The sequence below is a fragment of the Oryx dammah genome, unplaced genomic scaffold (assembly GCF_014754425.2).
Source record: "Oryx dammah isolate SB20612 unplaced genomic scaffold, SCBI_Odam_1.1 HiC_scaffold_21, whole genome shotgun sequence".
Classification (NCBI taxonomy): domain Eukaryota; kingdom Metazoa; phylum Chordata; class Mammalia; order Artiodactyla; family Bovidae; genus Oryx; species Oryx dammah.
The window spans coordinates 75,643,769-75,663,230 of record NW_024070205.1 but is presented as its reverse complement, the minus strand read 5'-3'; the positions used below and the strand labels follow the sequence as shown (position 1 = coordinate 75,663,230).

At 52.1% G+C, this 19,462-nt stretch overlaps 1 protein-coding gene across 2 annotated transcripts in view; it reads left to right on the top strand.

The window, feature by feature from the left end:
- Window positions 1–15,810, top strand: part of MFSD4A (major facilitator superfamily domain containing 4A) — a 27,965-nt gene extending 12,155 nt beyond the window's left edge. The window contains exons 4-10 of one of the 2 annotated variants that reach the window (XM_040262973.1): window positions 2,645–2,807; window positions 3,218–3,333; window positions 4,348–4,521; window positions 7,255–7,402; window positions 10,717–10,787; window positions 12,055–12,175; window positions 13,295–15,810. In XM_040262973.1, coding sequence (XP_040118907.1) covers window positions 2,645–2,807; window positions 3,218–3,333; window positions 4,348–4,521; window positions 7,255–7,402; window positions 10,717–10,787; window positions 12,055–12,175; window positions 13,295–13,356 — 855 coding nt within the window. In that variant the 3' untranslated portion in view covers window positions 13,357–15,810. Of the gene's footprint in view, window positions 1–2,644; window positions 2,808–3,217; window positions 3,334–4,347; window positions 7,403–10,716; window positions 10,788–12,054; window positions 12,176–13,294 lie in introns of those variants that run through there. The other variant, XM_040262972.1, reaches the window with a different exon arrangement.
- Window positions 15,811–19,462: the final 3,652 nt, after the last annotated feature.

Genomic DNA, 19,462 nt, shown 5'->3' with positions numbered 1-19,462 from the left:
GGCGCTGGGGTGGGGGGGTGCAGGTGGAGCAGGCGCTGGGGTGGGGGGGTGCAGGCGGAGCAGGCGCTGGGGTGGGGGGGTGCAGGTGGAGCAGGCGCTGGGGTGGGGGGGTGCAGGCGGAGCAGGCGCTGGGGTGGGGGGGTGCAGGTGGAGCAGGCGCTGGGGTGGGGGGGTGCAGGCGGAGCAGGCGCTGGGGTGGGGGGGTGCAGGTGGAGCAGGCGCTGGGGTGGGGGTGTGCAGGTGGAGCAAGCACTGGGGTTGGGGGGGTCCGCCTGGCCATGGGGTGCAGGTGCCTCATTGTTTGTCACCCTGACTTAGAGTCTGTTAGTCTTGTCACCTGTCCCAAGGCAGGCAGGCTAGTCCTCAGAGTGGCGCCACACAGGTAGTATTGAAAGAGGCCTTTGAGGATACCCAGTCCCACTAACCGAGAAAGCAGGAAATGGCAACCCACTCCAGTGTTCTTGCCTGGGGAATCCCAGGGATGGAGGAGCCTGGTGGGCTGCCATCTCTGGGGTCACACAGAGGCGGACACAACTGATGCAACTTGGCAGCAGCAGCAGCCCCGCTAAACAGCCAGACCGTCACTGGCTCCAGGGCCTGTAAAGGGGCCAGTAAGAGACTTGACCAGGCTGGAACCCTGGCTTCCGGCACAAAGCCCTCCCAGCTGCCCTGTAATCAACTGCTCACTTCCCTTCTCTTTTGTAACTTTCCCTGTACCAGAGTCCTCACGGGAAGGCCTCAAAAGTGCACCCCTCTCCCTCTGCTTCTTCCCTTTTCTTCCCATGCCCATCATTGTTTGGGGAACAATGCAGCTTTGGGCCTTGTCCTCCAAGGGGGACCTAGGAAGGCAAAGCGCCCTGTCAGTACAATGTCAAGGCTGAGACTCTGGGACCAGGAAGCTGGAACGTCCAGCCAGCTTAAGCCCGAGGTCTGTTTTCTCTTGCTCCACGAGGCACAGACTGGAGGGAGGCACTTTGTTTGCTGCAGGATTTCCGGACTTTTTCCATTGGTTTGTGTCTGAAGATAAACAGTCCACCCCAGAAGAGAATGGGCTAAGGATGCATGTGGGCAAATGCAAACACACAGGCCAGCCCACCTGGCATCCTCTGACTTTTAAGGTGGAGCCTCTCTTTCCTGAATGGGCTCCTAATAAAGATCCAGTGTGTTCCTGCTGGCAACATCAGCCAACCCTGGTGAAGTCCTTCCCACCACCCACCTCTCTGGAAAGCCCAACCTGAGTGAGCACACCTCTTTTACAGCTGTTTCCCCTTGGCCTTCACCCAGGCGTTCTGCTGCCAGAGGCCTCTGCATGTGGGTTTCCTGTTTCCCCCATCAGATTGGAGAGAGGGCTTCACCTCCCACATCAGACCCAGGACTCTGGAGGCAAGGGCCGTCTCCTCCATTCAGGCCTGGTTTATGGCTCTAATGCTGCTGGGGTCTGCCTGACTGACATTAATAAGTGGAAGGAGGCTCCCAAGGTGCCCCCAGGGAGGTGCCAGCACAGGGGTGGTGTTTAGCTGACTTGGGGAAATGCCTGTGTGAGCCAGCCTGTCTCCAGGCGAGGTAGAGGCTTGCCCAGGGCAGTGCCAGGCAGAGGCTGGCAGCTAGCTGATGTCTGTGCCAGCTTTGCCTGTGAGCCCCGAGGAGCCCATTGGCCCCCGGGACACTTCCACAGCTCCCTGGGCTGCTTCTTCTAAGGCAGAAGGAGCCAGGATGCAGTTACAGCAGGAAGGGCAGAGGTTAGACTCGACGAAGGACTTCCTGGCAGCAAGGGTGGTTAGACACAGGCAAGGCACCTGAGGGAGGAGGTGGAGGCAACTCCAGGAGAGGAGACATTTCTCATTGCTCTGGGGAGCTCATAAAACCTAAGCGACTTAACGCAAATATCAGTCAACCTGACTCTGGGCTCTGCGTGCATGTTGTTCGTAGCATGCATTTCTCAATCTAAAGGAGTCCCTGCCTCTGTTTACCTTGAGGGCAGCCCCTGTGCTTTTGTGAGGTATATCACCCAGAACAGCCCCTGACATGGAGATAGCACTGGTTAGAATCAGGATGCCTGGGCGCCAGTCTAATTCTGCCTCAAGTCAGCTATGTGGCCCACACTAATGCTCTCAGATCTTCCCACTGCAGCAGGTTTAGACTAAGTGATAACTCTGAGCCTCAGTTGCCCCACCTGGAAAGTAGGTTTAATGATTTCCCCCAGCACGTTTTAAAGAACTGTGATGAACAAAAGCCAAACTCCTTTCTAAAGCATCACATGCTCTACCAGCGTGAATGAGTGTGAGGGGCCATTTCCAGCCCTGCTCAGGACAAAGATGTTGGAAAGGAGTTTATCTCTTGCACGTCCGGTGCCAGCAGAGGCCCCATGCGAGTCCAAGCTTTGCGTATGAGAAGCACCTGTCTGTTCAGGGAAATGACTGCAGTTGAAGTCTGGCAGCAATTACAGCAAGCCTGCAGGGGTCAAGGTACCTGGCTGTCTTAGCTGGGGCTGGCTCTCAGGGGGCACCCTGCGGAAGGAGCCATCGTCTCCCAGGACCGTGCAGACTTCAACTGCACAGCCAGGCGGAGGGGGTGCAGCAGGCCAGGCTGGGAAACGGGCCGCCTGGTGTGGCGCGGGCTCTCCTGACCCTCTGCCCGCCCCCAGCTCCCGGTGCCCTTGGCTGTGCTGTATCTGCTGTCCAAAGAGCGCTTGCTGGGCTGCTGCCCTCAGAGGAGGCCCCTGCTGCTGTCTGCAGACGAGCTCACCCTGGAGACACAGCCTCCTGAGAAGGAAGACGCATCCTCGCTGTCCCCCCAGTTCCACCCAGGTGGGGACTCTAAGGAACCCTCAGGCTCAAGGCCCCATTCCGAGGCTCCCCTGCTAAGCCCTCCCGCCCAGAGGGCGGACGTGGATCACAGGTGGTAATGGCTGGGAAAAAACCCTTGGCCCTGCTGGTCTCGGGGTGCGGGGAGGGGCAAGAGATGGAGCAAACGGGACAGGAGGAGAGGAGAGCAGCTCCCGTCCCCACCCTGCCTCACCCTGGCAGTGTGACCTCGGGCACCCTGCCTGTGTGACCTCGGGCACGCTGCCTAGCCTCTCTGAGCCCTGCTTCCAACCGCCCTGCGAAACGGACAGGGGCTGTCATGAGCCGTCAGAAGGTGGAGAAGGTGGGAGGCAGGAAGTGGTCTCCTTTCTGCCAGAACTGAGGCCTGTGCCCCATTCCTGTGTCCCATCCAGGGCACGAGGATCTGTTCAGCTGCTGCCAGAGGAAGAACTTCAGAGGGGTCCCTTCTTCCTTCTTCGCCATCCATATCACAGCCGCCCTGGTCCTGTTCATGACCGACGGGCTGACGGTGAGCCTACCCTTGGAGGGCGCCCCTCATGGGGCACCCCTGAGCCTCAAGTCCAGGTGTGGAGAGAGAAAGGAGGTGGATCAAGGTTTCCTAGAGACTGCACCTCTAGTACAGTTGATCCAAGTGTTTAAACTCAGTATAAGTCCCAGCGAAGAGCCTCTCTAGAACTGAACACAGCCTCTGGGAACCATGGTCTTCTGTGTTGTTCCCTTTTTATTTTCATGAACCCTGTGGATAGGGGACTCTGGTGTGTTACACTGTTCCCCCAGGTAGAGGTCATGCCATATAGACGCTAGGGCTTTCTGCTTCCTGGAACACTTTCCAAGCCTCGGCTTCTCAAGCCACGTGGTAAAGCTACAGGCAATATCCGGGCCCAGCTAGCTATTCGGGCCACCAGTGACCTCTGTTACTCTACTTACTGCCTTTCTCCAGAAACCTCTGCAGGATTAGATTAGGACTGTTTGCAGTGGCTGATTGATTAACTGGTAGCCATATGAGGGACTCTCCAAAGAAAAGGCCCTGAAGGCCTAGACCTGGTAGAAAGTACTCGTGACAGAACTGGTTGACTTCCAATGCTCAGTGTGACCTTGGGCAAGTCACTTCCCTCCGCCCTTTCATCTGTAAAATGAGATGCCTGTACACACCTTTTTTAGCTGCAGCACCCTTCCTTTAGCAAAAAACCTTCTGTGGAATCCTCCTAAATGGGGCATGTAGTGAAACTCTGCTCTGGCTGAGGGGGGCAGAGCCTGCCTGCCTTCCTGGACCCCGTGGGGCTCCTCTGGGACCCAGACACGCCTTCCTGAGCCCTCAGCTCCCGTGGGCACCATCTGCAGGCTTCCCGTAGGCACTGTCTGTGGGCTGTGGCGCCCGGGTTCCAGCCTCAGCTCAGGCCCATATGTGCCGGGTGGGCTCTGCTCCAGGCCTCTGGAGCAGGGCTGGTCCCCGCTGGCCCAGACCACGCCTGCCCAGTTGGGGACACTGCAGCTGTGCTCAGCGGGACCCATCTCCCCACAGGGCGCATACTCCGCCTTCGTGTACAGCTATGCGGTGGAGAAGCCGCTGTCCGTGGGACACAAGGTAGCCGGTTACCTCCCCAGCCTCTTCTGGGGCTTCATCACCCTGGGCCGGCTCGTCTCCATTCCTGTCTCCTCCAGAGTAAAGCCAGCCACCATGGTTTTCATCAATGTGGTAAGCAGCCCCTTTCACTGCTTGGAGACCCAGAAGAACCGTTCACCCCGTGTCACAGCCCTGCCCCAGGACACCTTTTCAGCCTGGACTCTGCCCCAGGTGGGGGGGGGGAGGCGGGGGTGGAATGTCGACGTTCAAGGGCGTGAGATGCTGGGGTGGAAACCCAAGGCGTGCGGCCCATTTGCATGGTCTTGGAAAAGCCCTTTCCTCTCTCTGGGGCTCAGACTGAAGAAAGGGGCTATGGGAAGTGACTGGTGCTGTGTGGGCAGCAGGTCCCCGCTGACAGCCTGCCGGATGAGGAGGGAAGCAGTGCTGACCTCGATCCTCCCTGGTTCACCCTGGTGCCCAGGCAGGGGGTCAGAGCGCTGTGGCCGGCAGAGGCAGCATCTCAGGGATGGCGCCTGGGAATCTGCATCTTGCAGCTCTCCCAGAGTAGCACGTAGGATGACCTTCAGGGAGCTAGTCTCTCTGGAGGTCTGGGCCTGAGAGGTGGTTAAGACTTTCCATCCTGATGTGTATCCCTGCCACCACCTATGACAAAGGGGTCCAGATTACAGATTCCTGTAAGGTTGTTTAGCCCAACTTCTGACCAGGGCTCAAATCACCTCTATAATACCGCTTCCAAGGGGTCCAGAATCTGTCTAAACAACCCTAGTGAATGGAAACTCACCACTTCTCCAAGAAGTCCAATCCACTGTCAGTATGTACTTTCTTGAGTTTCTAGAGGAGAGAGGGTTGGGAAATAATGTAGAGCTCTTGCCTCTCCCATGGATGGAGGAGCCTGGCAGGCTACAGTCCATGGGGTCGCAAGAGTCGGACACGACTGAGCGACTAAACCACCACCACCATCATAGAGGCCAAAGGTCATGAGCCCCAAGAAAGGCCCTTGGATTGGGCCTTGTGCTGACTGATGACTTAAAAGAAAGAACTTTTGTTCAATGTAGCTGGGAGGTGGGGGTGGCATAGAAGCCAAACTCAAAGAGTTTGGGAATTCCCTGGTGGTGCGGGTTAGTGGTGAGGACTCATTGCTTCTACTGCAGGGGGCATGGATTTGATGGGGGCTGAGAGCAGGGAAGGGAAGAGAGAGGGAGAGAAGGAAGTAGATGCGTGAGGATTACAAATACTTCTGAGCTGAACAGGCTTGTTTGACAAGAGTTGGGTAGTGTGAGTGCGTTTGCAGGCAGAGGAGAAAGGGAGGGAGCCTGTGAGGACACGGAGTCAGAGGGGACGCGAATGGGGAGGCCGGGGAGAGGCGAGGGGTCGGAGGGCAGCGTGTGGAGCAGGGGTGGCGCGATGCAGGTCCCCCTGGGGGAGAAGATGAGGGTACAGAGGCTGCTGGTGGCCCGGCTCTCCAGCACACGAGGCCAGCTGCTTAAAGACAGAGTGACTCTGAGTTTGGGAGAAAGCAGGAAGTCGGAGGCCTCCACGGGACTCAGGCACTGGCAATAAACTCACCCGGGGTGCTGGGTTTAAAGAGGAAAATCAGATTTCTGGGTCCAACTCAGACTTGGTGAATCCGAATGTCCAGGGGTAGGGGCTAGCAATCTATATCGTCAACAGACACCCGAGGGTGGGGGTTGGAGGTGGGGGCGCGGTGTTCCTGTCATCAAGAAGTTTGGAAAAACACTATCCTACAGCAAGTGATTCCCAAATACATTAGCCCCCTCAACTCCATGTGCTTTTGGAATATACCGATTCCTGGGCCCCGGCCCCGGGGAGTGGGGGAGTGGAGTGGAACCCGGGTGTCTGAGTTGTTTTTAAGCTCTTTAGGTGCTTTTCTTGGGCAGGTTGCTGGGACCATAAATGAACCGCCCTGAACAGGGTGCAGCTGCCAAGTCTCAAGTTCACCGCGGTTTCTTCTCAGATTCCTCTCCGCTTAAAATTAAGGCTTATTCTGCTCTTGATGTTCTCCTGGATCTCAACAGTCACTCGCGGGTTGATGAGCACACACGCTGTGTGCGGGGCCCTGCAGGGAACAGCCGGGCTGCCGCGTTCTCTAAGAGGAGCTCTCTGGCCTTAGGGCGCTTCCAGTTGGCTAGGGAAGAAGATGGGGAGACGGAGTCTGTCCTGGCTGGAAGGCAAGGCGAGGGTGAGGGGCTGGTAGGCAGCTGGGGAGCGGGCTGAGCGCCAGTCTGCACCCCGGCTGGCGGCTGGCGAGCGGGGCACGCCGAGTGGGGGCGGAGTTGCTAACTTGCCCTGGCATCCTGCGTCTTCTGTCAATCAGGCTAACCTAAGAGAGAGAGGTGGGGTTTGTTGTTGTTTTTGCCACACCTCGCCACATGTGGGATCTTAGTTCCCCGTCCGGGGATCAAACACACGCCCCCCGGCAATGGAAGCGCAGGTTCTGAACCGCTGGACCGCCAGCGAAGTCCTGAGTTAGGTGTTTTTCAAACGTGCCAAGTGTAGCGATTCTCAGGTGACTCTTGGAGGCCTGGTGTAAGCGGAGGGGAGCAGGAGGTGAACGCTCCTTAAGCTTGCGCGGCAGGCCGTCCGCGAGATGCCGGGGCTCCTCGCCCTCCTCTCTCCGGGTCTCTCCTGTCCTCCGCGTTCTCCTTCCTTGGCAGACGCAGCTGGGGAAGGTGCAGTTCCCGAGCACTCCACAGGGCCGTGCCCTAGTCACACAGCCCGCCCGGGGCCAGGAGGCGTTTCGTCTGGAGACAGACAGGCTTTTCTTTCTTAGCGGCCACCCAGCTGCTCCGCAGCTCCTCAGCGCCCCCTTCTCTGCTGTGACAGGTCGGCGTGGTGGTGACGTTCCTGGTGCTTCTTGTTTTCTCCCATAACGTGGTCTTCCTGTTCGTGGGGACGGCCAGCCTGGGTCTGTCCCTCAGCAGCACCTTCCCCAGCATGCTGGCCTACACCGAGGACGTGCTGCAGTACAGAGGTGAGCCCCTCCTTCCTCCGCGCCCACCCTCTCCCTGGGACCTTCTAGCCAGAAGGTCCCTCCCCACCGCCTCACAGCCTGAATGTGGGAAAGGCTCACAAACAGTGTTGTTCCGACCCGCGTGGCCCCCTTCTTTCAACATCTGCTGGATTGTGAGATTTCAGACCACAGACAAGCAGTGAGCGCCCCTTTCCCATCTTCTTTTTCCCCATCGTGGTTGGTGGTGGTGGTGGTGGTGGTTTAGTTGCTCAGTCGACTCTGTGTGACCTGGACTGTAGCCTGCCAGGCTCCTCTGTCCATGGGATTTTCCAGGCAAGAATACTGGAGTGGGTTGCCATTTCCTTCTCCAGGGGATCTTCCTGACCCAGGGATCGAACCCAAGTCTCCTGCATTGCAGGCAGATTCTTTACCAACTGAGCATGTTACACAGCTGGCATTTTGTGTAACACGCATGTGCTGGAAATTCCAAGTTCAAGGAAAAGCAAATATGCATGGGGAAAATTACAGCACAGGGAAAGAGTTTTGTAACTTATCAGTAAAAGTACCTCCTTGCTTTGTTTTCTTGTGGATGTTGTTGGAAACAGAGGATTGGGACAATGACTCCACACCTGATTCACGGTTGTGACATGGCCTCTTTGAAAACCTCTGATTCTCTCAACTAAGCTTCCCTTTCTGTAGCCTCCCGAGTGTGCATAGCAAAGATCTTTTTCAGAAAAACAATTAAAAATAATTATGTTTTGAACATTTAATGTTACCCTCAGACGTAATCAGAGATTCCCCAGAGTGTTGGAAAACCACCACTAAAGATGAGTGATTTCTTTGGAGCAGGAGTGGGGGCGGTTGGTATCTGGGGTTGGAGTGTGGGGCAAGACGGGATCAGAGCAATTAGTGCTACAGCCCACCCATCCGCTGAGCGGATCCTGAGACCAGGATCCTTGAAATCCCAAACTTCAAAGAAATAAATGAAGGAATGAGCTGATGTGGGTATCACATATCACCTAGTATATCCCACAGAGGTTAAAGGGACCAGCAAATGTTAGAGTTTAATGATAATAACAATGTTATGTTGGTTGATTCTGCTGCAGATAATCACTCACTCTCCTCTTTTCTCACCATCCCTGCCTTGGTTCAGGCCTTTATCAACCTCTCACCTGCTTGGAATAGTTAATGGAGCCCACCTTTTCGTGATTTCTGATCACCCCCATCTGTGCCATGGCAGCTCTTGGCTTGTCTCCTGGCCTTCCGATTTGCCTCCCTCAGAGGTTCTCAATGTGGTTCCACATTCAAATCACCCGGAGCCCTTGTAACAGAGCCTGGGCTTCAGCTCCACACAGTCTGATGTACTCGAGCTGCCGGGTGATGGTAACGTGTAGCCAGGGTGAGGGCCACTTCCTGGGCCGCCACCCTCTGCAGACACAGAGGGACTGCTTGGAAACGCAGAGCTGCTCACAGTCCTCATGGCTTCCTCTGGAGCTCTCTCCCTTTCTGCAGCCCCCCTGCCTGCTTCCCCTCAGAGGCCACCTGGCTCAATCACCTGCCATCCTCGATGGCACAAAACCCGCCGTCTATCTCCACCCTTTGGCACAGGGGGGACCCTCGCCCGGAACGCCCTCTCATCTGCCTGCTGGCGCCCTGCCCCTTTCGCACCCTCGGGAGCCTCTGACCCCACTGGGAAGGCGAGCCTCCTCCTTGTCCCCGCCCCGCCTGTCCGTCCCACCTTCGTCCTAACGTTATCTGTCGCTCCTTGACATGCGCCCTGAGTGCACCAGTGAGGGACGGAGGCAAGAGTGTGGCTCTGAGGTCAGCAGCAGACCTGAAGGTCCGCCTCGCCTCCGTGCCTTCTGGCTCTGTCACCTTGCGCAATTCATCTTCCTCCCCACTTCTGAGCCTCAGTTTTTCTCTGTGCAAAATCAGAATGCCAATACCTTCCTTTTAGCGTTGTCCTGTACGTTGGAGGGCAGGCAAAGCTCCTGACTCAACAGCGTAAGGTGCTCACAGGTGCTCAGTATAGATGTTAACTCGGATGAGTCATCTGAGTGCCCTCAGGGTTTAGCACAGTACCTGCCCATAGACGCTACTGAGGAGAGTAGACACTCACATGGGTGCTATGGACCGTCTAGAGACAGGCTCACGGAGGGGACGGAGCACCGAGCTGGCCCAGGGTGGGTCAAGTCACAGAGGAAGGGCGTGCTGGGGAAGGGAGAGGCAGGGCAGTGAGCACTGTGAGAGCGAGGGCTGAGACGGGGGTACACCTACGTGAGAAAAACAGGGGCCTGGAATGCCGGAGGAGACGACGCTGATCTCTGAGTGTCTAGCATACGTTGATGCTGGTGACAGGCTGAACTAAAATTCAAGGCGCGGCCTCTCTCGTGGGCTTCCAGTCTGTGGGGGAGGCTGCCTGGCAGACAGGGCGGGCAGAAGGGGTGCTACACGAGAGCGGGGAGCTGGGGACAGAGGGAGCACAGAGGAGGAGCAGCTAATCCAGGCTCAGGGCCGGGGGAGATGATAATGAAGGCAATCTTCAAAGACGAAGGAATTTTCCAGACCAAGAGGAGGAGGAGGAGTGTTCAGGAGGGGGTGAAGGCGCGTGTCAGAAGCTGGCGGTGAGCGTGTGTGCAGGTCAGCAGACGCAGGAGTCTCTCCTGGCTGGAGGGTGGATTGTGAGCAGACAGTGTGATAGTCTGAGCTTGCAGTGGGGCATGTGATAAGAGCGCCCATGCAAGCCACATCTGGCCCTGACCCTGACGGCAGTGTGAAGGGTTTAAGCAGAGAACCGGCCTGGTTTCGAGGCTTTACTGTGGGCAGCGCTGTGCTGAGGGCTCACATGTGTTTGCGTCAGGGTTATCCACACAGCAGCCCCGAGGAGATCCCATGCCCATTTTATCGAAGAGACAGGGAAGGAATTGCCTAAGGTCCCGTAGCTAGTAGGTGGCGGGGCAGGCTTGGAACCCAGGTCTGACTCTGAAGCTTGGGCTCTGAAGGCCTGTGCCACGTGGCCAGATTGATCAGAAGCTGGCTGGTTAGTGCAATGCCAGGGAAGTGAGGCCTGCCTGGCAGAGGAAAGCAGGAATCTTCCTGGAAAAGTAGTTGGTGTTCACATTGGGAAGGGCCCTGAATGCCAGGCTAAGCAACTTGGAATAAATGCTGAAGATAATCGTAACTGAAGGTTTCAGAACTGGGAGATAATATAATGACAGACCCAAGCAAGGTTAAGGGCTCACGTCTGAGAAACCTCAGGAGTCCACTTGGATTATGCCAGCGGACGTGTCTTCTTAACTTGCCGTCACTAAGCCCGATCCTTCTCTCCTGTTCAGGCTGTGCGACCACAGTGCTGGTGACGGGGGCGGGCGTCGGAGAGATGGTCCTCCAGATGCTGGTCGGCTCGGTACGTCGGGAGACCCAGGGTGAGGGGATGAGGGGCGCGCCCCTCCAGGCAGTGGGAAGATGCGGCCAGCCCCTCCTGAACCTGGCTGTCCCTTCCCCCGGCCTCCCGCACGGCAAGCAGGGCCCACTCCGTCTGTGCCACCTGTTTCCGCTTCTGAGCCACTCCTGGAAGCTGAGCCTCCAAATGCGGGACTGGAGATGTGAAGGGCCCCGAGGCATGGTCCAAAGCAAACACAAGCCGTGTCTGGGAGCGGGGCCAGGGGCCCCGTGGGAATGTTTAGCTCTCAGAGCCTGGGACAGGCTTGGGCTGCAGGCCCAAGAATGGAGCTCCTTCCCATCCCCCTAAGCCCCCATTCCCTGCCCCACCTCTCCTCACCTCTGGCCACCCTACAAAGGGCCCAGCGTTCTGCCCGACTCCTGCCTGATCAAGGACCAAGTCACCCAGTTCCCTTCAAACATACCCACGTTTCATTTGTTCAGCAGGGAAAAAAAAAATCCATCTGCTTTTTAGGGTAGACTATAATGTAGATATTGTGATGCTTCTTTTCAGAGAGGATACTGAAACTCAGAAATTAAGCGACTTGCCTTCAGTCACACTTCTAATAACCAACAGAGATGATGTCCAGAGTTAGGCCTTTCAGTCTCTGAAATCCCTCTAACCACTGCTCGATTCTCCTCTCCTTCCGCCCTGCTGGACCAGGGGAAGAGCTCCCCCTTATGACACCCTCTATGCTGAAATAAGGTGATACCTGGGGTTCACCACAGTGGAATCTAGTGCAGGAAGACATGAAGGGTACAGAGGAAACATGCTAATTGCTAAAGCTGGTGATGGGTCCATAGGAACGCCATAAAACACGCTGGCATATGTTTTACATTTTCCATAAGAGGATATATATATATATATATGTACATATATACACACCTTCTCTGCAGAGTTCTGCTCAGGGCCTGTGGGTACAGAAACACCTAATATGATTGGCGTTTTAAGGAAGAGATGGAAATTTTCAAAGGGTCCAGGACACAGGGCTGAAAGGGACTGCTGGGGTCAGCGGGTCCAACCGCTGCTGCACAGCAGGATTTCTGCTTCCTCCAGAAACATAACCTTGAAACAAGGCCGAGAGGTCCCTCCTACCTGTGTTTCTGTCTATAGGTGTGGCGGGCCTGAACTTGACTGAAAACCCTGCCACGGCCGGAGAAGGCCGCTTCCTCCAATACATCTTCATGTGAGGTTTTGACGGCCTGTATCTCTGTGTTTTCCCCTTTGGCAGATATTCCAGGCTCAGGGCAGCTATAGTTTCCTGGTCTGTGGTGTGATCTTTGGTGGCTTGGCTTTTACCTTCTATATCTTGCTCCTGTTTTTCCACAGGATGCACCCTGGACTCTCATCAGGTAAGGAAAGAATCTATTTCTACACAAGAGGAGGAAAAGCGAGCAGGGGGGTGTGTGGGAGATGCCGTGGATCTTAGCACGCCACAAATGATGTTCTGTTCCAAGTAAAATGCAAGGAAATGTTTATTTTTCTACAGCTTCCTTTCCCCCTTCCTGCTTTGCCCTGCGATTGTCCGCTCTGGGCTCCCAGGGCTGGAGGGAGCGGGAGAGGCTGACTCATGGCTTCTCCATCAGGAGTGGGCCATGGTCTATGACCTGGCTTCCTGCATCCCACCAGGCCAGGGGACCGTGGGCCAAGAATCGCTTTCCAGCTTGGGCCGAGCACTGAGAGGCAGAGCCTGCCTCCTTGGCTGGAACTTGGCCCAGCAGCCTAATTGGTCATCTCTTTGCAGTTTGGGATTTGACTCCAGTCCAAGTCTCTTTCTCAAAAGAAGTCCTCAGGCCAAGTGGCAAAGAAAAGCTTGTTCAGGACAGAGGCACCCCCTAAGAACAGTCTCGCTCCTGGAGCCCCCAGGCAGGGGAAGTCCCAAAGTTATTTCCTTGCCTTTCCACCCAGAGCTCTCAAAATCCCAGCAACTGAACCAGCTGTGTACGTACCCAATTCTTAAGAGAAGGTGCCCGGGCAAACACTCCTCCTCATCATTGAAAGCAAAATACCCCTGACAAAGATTGAAGGGCCAGACAGCCTCAGCCCTGTCCCTCAGCAGGTGGACATACGCTCCCTTTAAACATCAGTGTGAGGGCCCCCAGTCAGCACCCACTCCAGCCTTGAGCCGGAGGTGGTAGGTACCCGTGTGGTCCAGTCCAACCTTAGGCATGGTGCCTTCAGTTAAGCCACCATTCAAGAAAGATTTGCTGAATATCCAAGGAGCAACACTTAAATGAGTTCCCTGTTCACAAAAGACAAAAAGAAGTATATATTTCCCAAGCCCTAGACACTAGTCTCAACAAACTGCCTCCACCAACTAGCTTGCCAGAATTAGTAGGTCTGACTTTCCACTCGGCTCCCTGATATGAGCCAGTGAATAGCAGGGAAACAAAAAGCCTGGGTAAGGTCTTGGAGTAAATTAAGGGCTAATCAGAGCTGTTGCAACGTGCGAGCTGTCTTCTCTCTGGTAGGTCCTACTCAAGACAAAGCACTTGGAATGGAGAGCCTGGAGAGCTACCAGAGGCAGAGCTAGGAGGAGGTGGCAGGTGACGACGTCCAGCCTCCCGAGCAGCAGCTCAGCTCAAAGGGCTGAAGAAGCCAGGGTAGCAGCAGAGGCACCTCCCGACGCTTTGGTTCTCATCTTCACTGATACTGGGTGGGGTAAAAGAAATTAAATTGAGTTCTGTACCTGGACCTCCCTGGGCAAATCATTAGATGTTTACCTGGCTGTTCAAGTTGCTCTCCTCTTCCCTGGCTCAGACTTTTGGTGAGAGTGAGTCAAGATACCCAGCTGGAAAGGAAGGTACCGAGATGCTTCAGCCATTGGCCACCTTCTGCATGAACCACACCCTGAGTTTGAAGATCACTCTTGGTTGAAGCTTGAAAAAATAAGTTGAAATTATAAAAAGCAATCATTGCTATATATAGACAGATTTTAAGTTAAAACAAACCCCAGGGTATTCCTTGGCATGCTGAAAGGACTGTGCTTTTACTTATTAATCGTCCAAAATCCCTCCAACCCCTGCTATCAGTAGTTCATCTATAGTCTAAAACATCGAAAGGGAAGTTGAATCTTGCTACCTTTGGGACACTAATTCAGCGGTATGCTGGGCTAGCTCATACCAGCTTATTAAAGCCAGTTGTTAAGTTTTCATTTTGAGAGCTAGTTGTTAAACACAGCTATTATTTAAAATTAGAGAAATTTATTGCCTTTGTTTTTAATGTAATTTATAACTACTCAGATGGTAATGGAGAAGGAAATGGCAAGCCACTCCAGCATTCTTGCCTGGAGAATCTCATGGACAGAGGAGCCTGGCAGGCTACAGTCCATGGGGTCGCACAGAGCTGGACACGACTGTAGTGACTTTGCACGCACGCACTCAGATGGTAAAGGATCTGCCTGCAATGCAGGAGGCTGGAGTTCAATCCCGGGTCAGAAGGATCCCTGGAGAGTGGAATGGCAACCCACTCCAGCATTCCTGCCTGGAGAAGCTCATGGACAGGAGCCTGGCGGGCTATAATCCATGGGGTTGCAAAGAGTCAGACGTGACTGAGTGACTAACGCTTTCACTCAAAAGACATCATTTCCTAATTTTTTTATACCTATGCTCCCGAGGCTTATTTATTGTACCTGCAGGGTAGAAATACTATATAAAGGTATCCTTCAGTGTATATCTTTCCAATTCCACTTTCAGTGATAACAGGTTAGTGGCTTGAGATCAGCCATGGTTGAGAGTATTTATGGTGAGAAATTGGCAAAAGCTACAAAATCATGACTTTATTGTCTCCTTGGAGAATCATCTGATAACATTTACCAGCATATCACTGCTAATCACCAATGCTAACTGGTCTAGAAGCTGTCTGAGAGAATGGGATGGAGATTCTGCTTTTCTTACTGACATTGAATAGCTTAGAAAAGGCATAGAAACAGTACTAAGAATTTCTCAAAAAATATCTAATTTAAACTGTACATCTTCCATAGGGGAAAAAAATATTTATACCACGTCAGAGTTCTTTTCTTTAACAAAACCTGGATGACTGAACAGCTTGAGCTGTGCAGTATAGTGGAAGCACTTCAGTTAAGGAGTACCAACTCTTGTCCAGATCAAGTCCTGCAGTCACAGACAGAGAATGCAGACGCAGCAACCTGGAGGAGCTGGGAGTGCGCAGACTTCTGGAAGCAGTGGAACGGCCACCACAGGGGCTGTTAGTTTACCTGCACTTCCTCTGTGTAAATACAAATGTATGCATTTGTGGGTCATGGCTCTCAATAGCCTGTCCAGGTGGAGCATTTACCTGCTGCACACTAAAAGGCTTATCCTGGAGCCATGGGCATGGTCATGTAAGCCAGCTCCATCTGCCATCAGTGTGGTGATGAGAACCTGGCTAAAGAGAGAATCCTGGTTCAAGCCCTGGCCTCACTTTATGGACGTGTGGCCCTGCACAGATCACTGAGGCCCTTCCGGCCTTGCTTTCTGTAACTGTAAAGTGATATTTCTAAAAGAACACTGCCCTACCTCAAAGGAATTCCAAAAGAAGTAAATTTGTGTAAAGCAATTATTATATGCCTGACATAGAAATTTGCTTAATAACTGTGAGCAATTTTTATTTTGAAAACCCCCTCATTAGCAGCTTAGAAACTGTTCATATGTTTGGTATGTATTTACTGTAAATCAAACAGATTCAAAATATTTTGAAAGCTGGTGGCCTAGGGGTATAGTTTTAACTATGTCCATAAATACTTATTTTATGACAGCCAAATTTATGTATGTGCAATCTAACCTTACTGAGTGAATGACCTGGGGAAGAAGAAAGCAGCTATATTTTCCTTGTGTTTTTCCAAGAAAACATCCTTTTCATACAGATTTAGAAGAAGAATCAATGGTTATATCTAAGGTGATCATGATTAAATTTGTGAATATAAAAAACAAGACTGAAACCAATCTAAGAGTATCTTTCCTAAAATAAAATATTTTAAATTTAATAAGCCTGTTGTCCATTATGGGCAATCGATCCTTTTATATACGCTCAAAGGCAAATGGGGGCTTCTCAAGTGGCTCAGTGGTAAAGAATCTGCCTGCTGATATAGGAGCCGCAGGAGATGTAAGTTCAATGCCTGGGTCGGAAAGATCCCCTGGAGGAGGAAATGGCACTCCAGTATTCTTGGCTGGAGAATCCATGGACAGAGGAGCCTGGAGGGCTCCAGGTGACAGGGTCACAAAGAGATGGACATGACTGAGCAACGATCCAGTGCTCCCTGAAGATGGGTCTCTCTCAACCATACCCGTGGCTGATAGTTCAGAAGTAAAATTCTCAGAGAGGGCACTGAACACCACTCTTCCCTCTTACACAGACTCAGAATAAGGAGAGGCCGAAGGCTTTTGTACCATACTTCCGTGTCAGGTACAGAGAAAGCAGGGCTTTCTTCCTGATCTTCTTTGGTGGGTTTTGACATTTCAGAGTGCTGTGGAATCATCCTGTTCTTACATTTCCTTCTACTACTTGGAATCAAACCCATCAGTATACCAGATTCGCAAAAGGAAGACACAATGACTAAAGTCCTTTAGATTATTCATTCATTCATTTTAAAAGATTTGCTGGTCACCTACTCGGTATAAGGCACTGATCTAGGTGCAGATACAGCAAAGAATAAGTCCCTGCCTTGCAAAGACAGTACACAGAGAAATCACATGCTACTGGGTGAGTGACAACCAAGTGCCACAGAGAAAAATAAAGTCGGGAAGAGGGCATGTCAAGAGAGGCTCCAGACGGCCTTTTTAAAGAGGGGCCATTTATGAAGAAACTAAAAAGACACGGTCAAGCACCCAAGCACCCGGGGAAGATCCTGTCAGGCAGAGCACACAGTACGTGCAAAGGCCTTGGACCCTTAGACTGAGTATGCTCGAAGAATCTGAGGGCCAGCAAGCAGGCCAGTGTGGCTGAGTGCAGTGAGGAAGGCGGAAGACTGGCAGGAAGTCAGGGTGGGAATTGGGGGCTAGATCATACAAGCCATGGTAGCAATGTGGGGGTTTTTTTGGTCACGTTGACCGTTTGTTGGGAGAGTTCCAGGCAGGCAAGGTTCATGATCTACGTGTTTAAAAGTGAGAAGAGACTGTGCAACAAGGATACAACTGGGGACACCAGAAACAGTACAGCTGCAGTCAACTATGTCAGTCAGACGGTGATGGCTTGGACAATGTCGGTAGCATCAGAAGCGGTGACAGTGATTGGGTTAAAGTGTATTTTGAAAGTCAAACTCACAATATGCTGATAAATCAGGCTGGGGGCCTGAAAGAAAGGTGGGAATCAAGGATAACCCCAAGGCATTTGACTTGTGTAAGGGGCATGTGATGACGCCATTTAACACTGGAAGACAATGGGGTTGCTCAACAGTTGTCTCAGGACAGTTCTTTTACGATGCTATCTTGGATGTCAAGAATGCTGATAGATATCAAATCTAGAGCTTAAAAGTCAAGCCTGAAGGTATAAATTTCACGGTATATATAGGTGACCGTGAAATATATATATATATATGGATTGTTTAAAGCTGTGGGACGGAATGAGATCTTCCAGAGAGGAATGTAGAGCTCGAAGGTTGAGCCCTGGGATTCTGTAACATGGAGAACTTTGGAAAAGAACAGGATCCAGCAGAGCAAATGAGAGACGCCACAGAAGCAGGAGGAAGTTCAGGAGAGAATGTGGTTTCCTGGAAGGCATGTGAAGAGTATCTCGAGGAGGAAGTAACCAGTGCTGCCACGAGGTCCCACGGGGACTGACCACCAGGCACTAGATTTGGCGATACAGAAGGTGACCTTGACTAGAGAGGGTTTCCTATCAAATGATGGTGTATTCAAAGCATATGAGAAGTCTGATGTCCCAGGAGCCTCCCTGACACCAGTGCTTGCCACCTAACCTTGCGCGAAGGTGAAGGTGAAGTCGCTCAGTCGTGTCCGACTCTTTGCGACCCCGTGGACTGTAACCTACTAGGCTTCTCTGTCCATGGGATTCTCCAGGCAAGAATACTGGAGTGGATTGCCATTTCCTTCTCCAGGGGATCTTCTCGACCCAGGGATCGAACCTGGGTCTCCCGCATTGGAGGCAGACGCTTTAACCTCTGAGCCACCAGGGAAGCCACTAGAAATTACTGTTGCTGTTTCATGTTTCATTGTATACTGCCCTCTCACTGTAAAACTATTCCAAATGAAGTCAACTTCATGGACTCCCTTCACAGTGACACTGCGTATTCCAGTAAGTGCAGTGCTTTGTAGTGACAATCAATATGAAATCTTAGAACTGTTAATGATTCTCTCCTACCTAATAATCCCAGCCCTGGGAAATTACCCAATATTAGGATATTTGTCTATCACTAGATGCATCTGTGAAATACAAAGTAATTACAGAAGCGACATTATGGCTCTCAAAAGAGGGTGTGTCAGCAGTCAGAGAGATTAGAATGGTGGATTAAGCAAGCTTTTTTCCTAAAGGACTCCTTAGAGCTTTTAGTATTCTAAAAGGCTTTCTGACTCTCCACGAGGAAAAGACCCAATTTCTCAAACTTATTCGCCCTCATTGGAGTACTGTCCTAGGTACTGGAACGTTGGTCTAGGAGAATCCAGCGAGCCTCACTAGTAGGTACCACCCACTGTGCTGAGGGAACACTGCCCACCGTCTGAAGAGAGGTCTCACCAGGGCCGCCATGCCCCTCGGAGCACTGTTTCTCTGACTTTCATCTGGACACATCAAACAGACCTCCAATGTGATTTTACACCTATTAACCCCACCTGCATCCATGTTTATCAGACCAGTTCTAAAAAGGCCTAATTTCACTTGCTAAACAAACTGAAGTCTCTAGTTTCTAATTTGAAAAACTGTGAAGAAACAGTGCCTAGAGTGGAAATAAGCAAAAGCTGCTACTTACAAAAGACTAAAACAAAAAAGTCTGATTAAAATTTAAATACTTCTTTAAAATGTAACTATGAAAAATGAACTATGGACGGAGGTTTGTGACATTGTACAGGAGACAGGAAGCAAGAGCATCCCCAAGAAAAAGAAATGCAAAAAAGCAAAATGGCTGTCTGAGGAGGCCTTACAAATAGCTGTGAAAAGAAGAGAAGCCAAAAGCAAAGAAGAAAAGGAAAGATATACCCATCTGAATGCAGAGTTCCAAAGAATAGCAAGGAGAGATAAGAAAGCCTTCCTCAGCAATCAATGCAAAGAAATAGTGGAAAACAATAGAATGGGAAAGACTAGAGATCTCTTCAAGAAAATCAGAGATACCAAGGGAACATTTCATGAAAGGATGGGCTCAATAAAGGATAGAAATGGTATGGATCTAACAGAAGCAGAAGATATTAAGAAGAGGTGGCAAGAATACACAGAACTGTACAAAAAAGATCTTCACCACCCAGATAACCATGATGTGATCACTCACCTAGAGCCAGAGTCAAGTGGGCCTTAGGAAGCATCACTACAAACAAAGCTAGTGGAGGGGATGGAATTCCAGTTGAACTCTTTCAAATCATAAAAGATGATACTGTGAAAGTGCTGCACTCAATATGTCAGCAAATCTGGAAAACTCAGCAGTGGCCACAGGACTGGAAAATGTCAGTTTTCATTCCAATCCCTAAGAAAGGCAATGC